This window comes from Diuraphis noxia, unplaced genomic scaffold (assembly GCF_037042655.1).
Source record: "Diuraphis noxia isolate RWA-SAM2 unplaced genomic scaffold, SU_Dnox_SAM2 contig0004, whole genome shotgun sequence".
Taxonomy (NCBI): Eukaryota; Metazoa; Arthropoda; class Insecta; order Hemiptera; family Aphididae; genus Diuraphis; species Diuraphis noxia.
The window spans coordinates 48,452,451-48,463,277 of record NW_028301714.1 but is presented as its reverse complement, the minus strand read 5'-3'; the positions used below and the strand labels follow the sequence as shown (position 1 = coordinate 48,463,277).

Sequence of the window (10,827 nt, the reverse complement as noted above, 5' to 3'; positions counted from 1 at the left end):
TGTCAGGTGTGGGGTTCGAACCCACGCTCCCGTTTGGGAACCAGAGCTTAAATCTGGCGCCTTAGACCGCTCGGCCAACCTGACGGTTACGAAAACATGCGATTTTTACACCATCTTAAAACTTTATGTATAATTCATAAAAAATTTAAAATTTACAAACTTGTTATAAAGTGAAAAGGAGCTTAGTCTATGAAATAATTAATAAATATTGTTCCAGAAATCTTAAAAGAAGTCGAGAAGCACTGTGCCTTAAACTTGATACCAATAGCATGTAAGATAAAATTTGAACAGAAATGTGCTCTTAACTATATTATTGTAGCAAATGTATCGTGTATTTACTATGCATTAAGTATTTTTAAATGCATTATTGTACTAAGCAGAGGCGCAAACTAATTCAAATTATGGGGGGGCAAAACAAAAGTATTCAATACCCACCTATTAAAAAAAAAAATTCACTGTGCTCACTTGCATATAAATAATAATATTAAAATATATCAAATAAAAATATAATATAATATAAGTGTTTTGATGTATGCTTATTGTAATGTCTGAAAATTGACCATCGAGTATCAATCAATTGACCACCTACCTACCAAATGAAGGGGACAGTTGCCCCCCATGCACCCCTAGATTTGCGTCTCTGGTACTAAGCGCATTTAAATTAATAAAATATAAACAGCAAACTGTATGAAATAAGTATTCTAATAAGCTATTCATAAAAATAGATAATATAAATAATGCAACATAAGGTATACCTGTTGGTTAGTCAACTTAGCAAATCAATTGAACAAACAACAGTTAACTTCATTTAAAATATGTTTGTCTTCCCAAGTATTCAAGATCAGAATACAACACATTGAATCACTTACTTTTTTAATTTGAAATAAAATACGTAGTCATCAAAATAGTCGATAAAACATAATTAAAGTTGAAAACACTTTTGAAATAAAAAAATAAAACTGGATTTTATTTTTTTTTCATACAATGTAAATAATTTACTTCAAACAAAAATATTTAAATATTATATCTATGTAAAAAGGTAGTTCTGCAAAAGGAGAAACTAAAAAAAAATATAATACAAAATTAATATTGACAATAACATATTAAGACATAAAATTTTATTCAACAAGAAATTATAAAAAAAAAAATATTGTACATTATTTACATATTAAAATATTAATAAATTGGAAATTGATTTTGTTTTTGAATACAAAAGCCAATCGGCTCAATTGGCTTTTGTATTATTGACAATCATTTACCAACACGCACAAATGCATCATCAATGAGTTCTTCATCAGTAATTGAAGGCGATGCTGAATGTGGTGAAGGAACTAATAATGGTGATGGTACAGGTGATTTGAGAATGTGTACAGATACAGAGGGTGTAGTTGCATATGTTGTAACAGGAGTAACAGGCTTTTGTTGATATATAGAGTTATTCTGTATTTCCTCTTTTTTTTGTGAGTAGTCTTTACATTCTGACATTTCAACGGTTGTATCAGCTTTTGGGGTATGGAAAGAAATTAAAGGTAAGTCAATTTTTAGGCTACTCAAAGCAGATTCTTTGGGTTTAAGTCTTTCTTCAACTGTTGTAACCGTTATACCAGGTAACGAATTTAATCGCTCTGTTGTACTTTTTTTCTGACAAATATAATCACCCTGATTGTATTTTTTATCCACATCACTCTTTTTAGCCAAATCCATGGGTTTAGAAGTATCAGCTTTTGTATCAGAACATCTTTTTTCATCAGCGTTAGCTCGAGCAGAAAGTTTTGGAATTTGAAACTTACTCGTATCTAATTTATGTTTAATAATGCTCTCAACAGGATTAACTGCTTTTAGAGATTCTTCGTCTTTAGACGTTGGACTAGATTTTCTCATCTCAGCTCTGGCAAAAATAGACTTTTCACTTCTTATTTTACCTGATCCAGATTTTACTTTGGTAACAGTCAAATTTGACTTATTTTTTGGTGCACTAAATGATTGTTTAGATTGAGAAGAACTTGGACCCGGTTTTGGTATTGAATAGGTAGTCTTTTTACTGTTTAATCCACTTAAATTTCCAGATTTTGGTCCAGGTTTTGGAGAACCAGCAACCGAACTTTTTTGTTTTGATTCCTTTGTTCTAGTTTTATTTATTGTTATTTTCATTCCATCAGAACTATGTTTTACCTGATAAGATTCAGGATTTTTCATATTTAAATTTGTATTCACTGCTATTCCTTTATCAAAAGCTTTTGGAGTGGATTCTTTATTTTTAAGTACTTCAGAATCAACTGAGTAATGTTGAGCAGTTTTGTCTTTTGACAAACGATCTATCACAGCGCTTAGCTTGCGGCATTTCATTTGAGCCTTATTTGAATCCGGAGGAACAGGAGTTCCAAGATCTTCAATATCACTTTTTTTAGAGCTTAATTTTGAACTTTTAGGACTTTGGCTCAACGAAGAATTACTAGAAGCATAACTTCGTTTTTCCTTCTCCTTTGTAAATTCTTTACTTTTTTGCTTTGATTCACTTTTAGGACTATGAACAGACATTTTTAATGCAGACAAACTAGGCTTGCCAGAATTTGATTTTGGTGAAGTTACTGTATACTTATTTGAATTAGGTAATGATACACTACTAATAGATAAAGTAGGAGATGTACTTTGTTTTAATTTTTGAGCTGTTCCCAACTTCATCATCATAGTACTTGAAGGTAACTGATTAGAAGCATAATCACTTGGTGATGATGACCGACTGGAGTCCGACATTTTAAGAGACCCAGAATGTTTTTTTAATTTTTCAGGTACACTGGTTTCAGTCTCTAATTTTCTCTTCCTTTTCTTTTCTATTTTACCTTCAATATCTTTTTTACTTTTCTTAGACTTCTCTTCAGCTATAGTCTTAGCAGATATCGGAGTTATGGTTATAGAGCTAGGTACATTTGGTATTGGTATAACTTCGATATTTGGCCTTCTGTCAACAGTAACTTGTGGTAATAATTGTGGAGAAGGAATAGAACTTAAATCTACAGCAGTTATACTAACCGAAGGCGATTGGTGTATTTTATCTGAAGTAATATCTTTTTTGTCATCGTCTTTCATAGAAACTAATGCCACATCTTTAGCTGTCATTTTAATAAACTCTTTAACATCATTGAGATCATGAAGATCTGGACCATCATCATCAATTTCAAATAATGATTGACTGGATTGTTCAACATCTTCATTAATAGCGTCAAATTCTCCAGAAACCGTGGAACTACTTTTTTCAACTGAGTCGTCACTTGAAGTTTCTATTATGACTTGACCTGTGTCTGGAGGAGGTTTTTCGTCTTCACATTTTCCATTATCATCTGCTAATATGCTTATCAGTTCTTCAGTTTTAGTTGGTGAATTTTTTAGATCAGGTGGATCTTCTTGAAGGCTGGCATCCCTAAAAGACGACTGCTCTTTTTGTTCTTCTTGATCAACATCCATCGGAAACTGATTAAAATCTATATCAGGTAAAAATGAAGGATCTGAAATATATTGATCTAAATCTCTTTGAATCATGGATGCTGGAAAACAATCAAGAGAACTAGCTCCGTCCAAAGGTTCAAGTTTAACATCTAGATCAGATGAAAAATCAGGACCAGCTGAAGGATCAGCAAAATGTTGATTTAAGTCAGAACTATCCCCTAAATTGGTTGAACCTCCAGTTCCAGATAAATTATTTTTAATATTAGTTTCTAGGCTTTGTTGGTTTTCTCGTTCCCAAGTTTGGATAAGACTTCGCATTGTTATTGGAATTGAAAAACACCTAAAATAATTATAATTAGTAAATTGTTTTTAAATTGATACAGTCTTCAGCCACAAACCTTTGCAGTACTCTACTCGCAAATTCAGGTGAAGTCAAAACTGATTCACCATTTGTTTCTGATGAAGATGTGTAAACCTGGCACTGTAGTCTAGATATATCAGATAAATCGAATTCAGCAGTTGCTAAGCTTTCTTCAATAGGATGTTCAAATGAAACAACTAAGTGTTGCCAAGACATTTCTTCATATGCAGCAATTTCAAATACTGTTGTATTGAAAATTTCTGTAAATCAATTTACTTTATATTAAAATAAGCTATATAAATAAAGTTAAATGTTAATAAAACTTACCTTGCTGACATTCAGGACGCACACATGAACGAATCAAACAATTGAATAATGCTTGTTGTCGGAGATAAGCTATAATTCTAGTTACTTGAGATGGATGAGTAAATTTTATGTTTTGTATAAATACGCCTTTTAAATTGGAATCGGTCAAAAAATAACAATGCTGCTGATCTGGTAATGTCTAACAGAAATACAACAATAATAAGTTATAATAAATACTAATAATAAAGATAATATTTTACTATTTTAAATTGAAAAAATATATAAAAATATAAAATGTTTAAAATTTAAATATGTTAGGTAACTATATTATAATTATTTAACTTTTTGATGCACATTTGTGAATTGATTTTTTATATACTTATTTCAACATAATATTATATTTAAATATAGAAACAATTTTGAAAAGAAATATTTAATGAAGAAATTGAGAAATTTCATTATTAATTTTCTAAGTTAATTTAGTTAATTAAAAAAGTAATTTTATAATATTATTATTATTCCCATTTTGATAGCAATAAGACAAACACCACGTTTCAGTAGGAAAAAAAATTAAATTATCAGTAATAATATCTTAAATTAAAGTTAAATTAATATCAATTGTCAACACTATTCCACAGATATTTAGTAATACAATGCTAGAAGCGCTTCAAATTTTACATAGAGGGATTCAGCAAAGAGGCGATTTTGACGTATTCGAGAAACATAAATCTTATGAAGATATGATTATGAAGTTGGCCAAAGAAGCGAAAATCCAATCAACTTTAGACGTATTTTTATCAAAAAATTAATTTATTTTATTAATTATGTATGTATTTTATTTATTTTATTTTATTTTTAATTACTTATAGCTAGATTTTTACATTTTTTATACATTGAATTTCAATACATATTTTTAATTTTTAATTTGTTTAATCTAAGCATTTTTAAAATTTGTTTTGAGTCATTCTCCTTATTGACTCATTCGGTTAATTGACTCAAATTTTCGGGTCCCAAAGTGAGTCCAATAAGCAGTGACTACTGTACAATAGTTAACTGTAAATATATGTGCACTACTAAACTAGACAAAGAATAAGCATATAATATACCTAAGCAAACTTAAATTAAAAAATCATCAAAGTATTCAGTGCCGTAGAAACCGCCAGTGCAGGCGGTGGAATGCCCCGGGGCACTTAATCTTGAAAGAGCCCTACGCTCTGCATGCTCAATATTTTTAACTATATCTGTAACTGTCACATCAGCCAAACGATGATTTTCTAAATTGAAACTTGTGAAGAATTATTTAAGAAATACGATTTCTCAAGAAAGATTCAATAATATTTCAATTTTAAATATAGAAAGATAGCACACTGAAGAACTTAATATTGACCAAGTAATAACGATTTTGCAAATCAAAAAGCAAGGAAAAAAATTTTAAAATCTAACACTAATATTCAAATTACGTAGGTAATAAAATTAGTATTAATGATACTAATTTCTGACTTACGAATATAATATCATTATCATAAGTGATCTAATAATTTTAAATAGTCAATACCTAATAAAATCTAGTTATTGTTATAATATACCTCACAACGTTTTAGATGTTATAACTTATTAAAATTCTTTGATATTACATTAAATTATATAAAACTTGTGTAAATTTGTTTGTTTCCATATATTTATTCTAATACATGGTACACTATAAATGGTGTACACCATTTATGGAGCACCTAGTACACCACTTTGCACTGGGGCACACAAGTATCTAGCTACGGCACTGTAAGCAGTCTAAACTAAAGAAAAGATGGAACAATATTTTTGATATTAAAAAAATATAAAGTTCTTTAGGTAGGTATATCATTGACAACAATTTAATTACAATTCATATTTTATTAAAAACTATTTTTATTAACTTACAACACTGAGAGGTTGTGAACTTGGTTCAATGATCATTCCAAGTAATGATCTGGGAGTAGACATTTCTAAATCCATTTCAATAACAGATTTTATATTCTCAGCCAATTGAAGACAAATTGGCATTGGTTCATTTAATCTCAATACAAATACGGCAGGAAGAGTAATACTGTTTTGAACAGTAAATGGTACAAATAAGGGTGTACTAAAAATATATATATATATTTTAATATTATTATTGGATTTATGAGCCATATTTTATTTATAAAAAAATAAAAATACTTTATTCCAGTGGAACTTCTAGTAGCACTTAATAATGAAGTAGACTGAACATTAGTTGTGGTAGCTGCTTCAATACATACCGTGACATAACAACCAACATCAAGAGTTTCCTTGTCTAAATTCATCATAGTATTATTTTCTACATCCAATAAATCATAAGGAGAAACAAAGAAGATTATTTTCATTGGATGCCCTATAAATAAAGATAAATTTTAAATAATTTAGTAATCTTCCTATAATTTTGCATATATTATTTTATTTAAGTACCTCCTCTTCTAGGTTTAACTACTCCTAATGGAGTCTTATGTACCATTGATATTAAATCTTTATGGTAAGTGTAATGAACTTGAGCAAAAGTTTCCAAATCAGCTTCTAGAGTTTGAAGAGCATTAAAAGCACGACACTTAACCATTTTATCTGCATTCAATTGATAAATAGATGCTAATCCTTCAAGTTGAGATGTAAAATCAGCAAAGTCACAGTTGGCAAGACTTTTTATCAGATCAGCACAACTCTAAAACACAAAAACACTTATTCAGAGATAGATATTGAAAAAATATAAAACAAGTATGAGATATTATTAAACTAGATACCACACAATTGTCTATCTTATATTTAAAAGTTGCCTAATTTACGCAACAATTTACCAATTTGAAATTTATGTAAGTGATTTTTTACTAATTAATTTGATGCCTATTTTTCTGCTGATAATGATAATGAAATCAAAGTTTGTTTTTAAAATAGATAAGACTTATGTGTTATATAACTTTTAGTCATTTTAGAAATGATGAAGAAAGGATTAAAATTCTTGTTTCACAATAAATTGTCTTCAGCACAAAAAAAAAAATGCTTAAAATTAAATAATTATAAAATAAATAACATAATTTTAAAATCAGTAAAATATCATTGTTTAAGGTGGAATCCTTAAAATTTACAAGATAGACAATTGTGCAGTGTCCAGCTCAACAACATCATGAAATTTTTTTTATTCTCCATATATCAATGAATAATGTGAATAAAAACTAAAAACCTACTTCCAATAGGCACAATTATTCTCAGAAATTAAGTACATACAAGCTAAAAAGAGTTATGTTTTATGTAGTGTGCTCTAATTCTATAACAGGTTAGGTTATTTATAAGGTAAATTAAATATTGATGCATGCGCAGACTTTCCTTAATTGGTACTTGAATAAAGATAGTAAGCTATGAATGTATTATTTAAGTATATTGAACCTACAGCATAGGATTTTTACATAAGATTTAACATTAAAAGTTGATTGAAAATCAATAGGCATACACAGATTGAGTTTGTAGAGAATAAATATTAAATAGTAAAGCAGTGAAAAGGTTAATATTCTAATATATATATATATTTTTTTTTTAAATCAAATTGTTTGTTTTTTGTTACATCAAAATGTTAAGTAATCAGTGTTTTTATTGTTTGCATTACTACATTTTACTTATTAGTTTGTTCAGCTAACTTAGTATCTCGTGCAACGAGAAACAAAACATCTTTTAATAATTAATTAATATTTGAAATGAAGATTTTGTAGGAATAGTATAATAAATTGTACTTGTGGTTCCGATTTTCCATCATGATGAATCTTTACATCTTTTACTCCTCCATTGTCTTCCAATATAATTTCTAAATAAAACATATCTGAAGAAACAAATATGTCTTTACCAGAAGGTCCAACAGTAAACTTTAAACTAAAATAAAAATACATACATATTATTAAATTCATAAATATAATCTGACTAATAGAATACTAACAATGTAATATTATAGCATAAACGTGTCAATAATAAACAGTTAAAGTTACCCTAAATGCCTGCTGACACTGTCTAAACGTTCAATCATTGTCTGCAAAGTAGTCACCTTGATATTTTGTTGTAATAGATCCAGAGATTTTTGAACGAGACATTTTTCATTTGGGTCTACATTAATACGTTTTTCCTAAGTACAAAAAAAAAAAACAAAACACGAATTTGTTAATATTTCTAAATTTGTTTAGTGCACCAATAGTGCCTTCTTATTCTTAATATAAAATATGTCTTTATCTATCAAATTTGTTATCAGATTTACTATAATTTTTCATTATTAAACCATGGCTTAAATACAGTGTTCTGAACATTCACTAAAAAAAAAAATGTATGTACATTCATGTTCAGTACTTAAAAAAGGAACTTGTTTATGTTCTTTGAAAAAATGAATATATTCATTAGGTTGTTAATTTTTTTTTTTTATCAGCAGTTAATATAAAAACCATAAACATATAGGATTCAATCCAAAAATAAAAACACAATTTAGACATTAGAGCATATACATATTCTAAAGTATCTAAATTATATATATATATATATACATAATAAATAGTAAATAACTTGAGTGTCTTAAAAATGGTTCAAATTCATTAAAAATATAAACCTTGTTCACATTCTATTTGAAAAAAATGAGTGATGTTCCCGACGTTCCCGTTGAGTTCATTAACTATGAACGTGTGTACAAGTGCTCATGAACGATGTTCTTTCCAAACACAGCTAAATTATACTTGGTTATTGCAAACGTACTCCTACTGTATTATCTTCTTATATTAAGGAATACAAATAGTAACATAAGGGTACATAAGTTAAGCTATACTTAAGCCATGCACCCTTAAACTACTATTGTACTTTGCTTGATAACAATAAAGGTCTAGGTGCAATAACCAATCGAGCATTTAAATTTTAAGTCATGCATTATGCCATGTTTATATGGATTGTAAATGTATTATTTAAAAATTAAATTTAAATATCATAAACTTAAACATGGTTAATTACTTAAACTTCAATCACCATAAGTAACTTTCAACAAGGTCATTAGATATTAATATTAGTTAAATAATTTGTGTACTCAATATTTAGATTAAACTTGTTTGTTGATGAACCATTAAAAATTTAATACACATTGAAGATCAGAACAATTATTTATTTATTATTAAAACAGCTATTAGCATATTTAATAAGGTTAAGAATAAAATATTATAATGTGTAAAAAATTATACAGAGTATAGAAAATACTAGATATCTCATGAAAAATTCTTTCAACTGTGAAGTTTAATTATATTATAAATTTGTTACCAATGATTTTTGTTTTAAGTATGTACGTATCAGATTCCTTAAATGACAATTATCTATATTATAAAAAATATATACCTAAATACCTTTGTAACTATAATAATATCAAATTAAACTGATGGTTTAGTAATTATTTACAATGACTTTAATAATGGTTGTGTAGTTGTAATCACTCTTAAATAATAAATACATTAATAAAACGTATCTACTATAAATGTGTAAAATATTTTAATGTTTACAACATTAACACATTACCTTACACTTTTTCCAAATAAAATTATAATATTACTATATTTTTTTTTTTTTCCGTTTGAACCGACAGCAGGGGAGGATCTGTGTGAACATTACTACTCCCCTGCTGCCATCAAAATATTACTATATTAGACATTGGCATTATACATTTATACCTAAACATGCCCAATATTAAATGGTTTTGGGACTAGTTTAAATAGAGCTTGAAAAAAAATATACCTACACAAAGGACACCAAATAAAATTTTCTACAGACACCATTTCTGTAAAATAGTCCCTCATTTCAACACAAAAGTCACTAAAGTTTGTTCGTAGGTATAAAAAATACAGTTAAGTAACTCATACTGATGTAAAATGCAATCAAACATAAATACTTAATAACTATTTGACAACTCACCAGTAAAGCCAGTTTGATATTTTTAATAGAGTCTGTCAACGGTTTGTACTGAGATTGGAGCGCTTTGCTACGCAACTTTTCCATCATCAACTGCATTTGTAGTTTTCTCGATTTATCCTCCGATATTCCATTGTGCAACAGGACTGTGGCCGACATGAACACCAAATAAAAAATTATTTAATATCTCAAAATTTCCATACGTTTGTTAACATTAACTGACGTCTGGGTGGCCGAAAAAATACTAGCTAAAAATCTAGAATACGATCTTACCTGCTGACTGTGTGGCGGCGTTCATGATCGTCGAGACTAGTAAATAATTTCGAAGAGAAAGGGAATAATCGGCAAAATATTAGACAGAACGAAACTGGGACACGCTTTTCAGCAGCTGATAGTTGTACAATAATAATAATAACGTATTCGTAGAAAGTAATAAAATCGTAAATGAGTAATGAATGTAGTTGTAGTTGTATATACTTCAACACTTGTATATTAGTCTTGTACACCTCCTGTCCACTAGTGTCTACAGACTTAATATAATAAATATGTATATAACTATTAACTATATAAGTATTAAGTACTATAGTTTTTTTTATTGTTGTTTTTTTCGATAATAAGTTATAGTTATGATCATTTTCATAACCTCAAAAAACTTTGATTGTTTCTTAAAGATGTAATTCTTCGGTACACCGAACCGAGCGCCCTCGTACGTAAACACTATTATCACATATTATACTATGTTTATCAGTTTTGTGTTA

General features: G+C 28.2%; 1 protein-coding gene and 1 non-coding gene across 3 annotated transcripts; both read right to left on the bottom strand.

Annotated features, from left to right (window-relative positions):
- TRNAL-UAA (transfer RNA leucine (anticodon UAA)) lies at window positions 1-84 on the bottom strand. Its single transcript has one exon. It is a non-coding gene; the product is annotated as a tRNA-Leu (tRNA).
- An 862-nt stretch (window positions 85-946) lies between these two features.
- LOC107167700 (Mediator complex subunit 1) lies at window positions 947-10,688 on the bottom strand. Of its 2 annotated transcripts, XM_015516864.2 has the most exons (10): window positions 10,343-10,688; window positions 10,073-10,215; window positions 8,131-8,264; window positions 7,882-8,017; window positions 6,575-6,821; window positions 6,308-6,500; window positions 6,029-6,230; window positions 4,133-4,310; window positions 3,843-4,065; window positions 947-3,784 (listed from the first exon to the last, which is right to left on the bottom strand). In XM_015516864.2, exons 1-10 carry the CDS (start codon window positions 10,365-10,367, stop codon window positions 1,252-1,254), a joined length of 4,014 nt encoding a protein of 1,337 aa, XP_015372350.1. In that variant the 5' UTR covers window positions 10,368-10,688; the 3' UTR covers window positions 947-1,251. The 2 variants fall into 2 exon arrangements, with proteins under 2 accessions (XP_015372350.1, XP_015372351.1); XM_015516865.2 differs by lacking the exons at window positions 10,073-10,215; window positions 10,343-10,688 and having other exon boundaries at window positions 8,082-8,208.
- Between the last annotated feature and the right edge of the window lie 139 nt (window positions 10,689-10,827).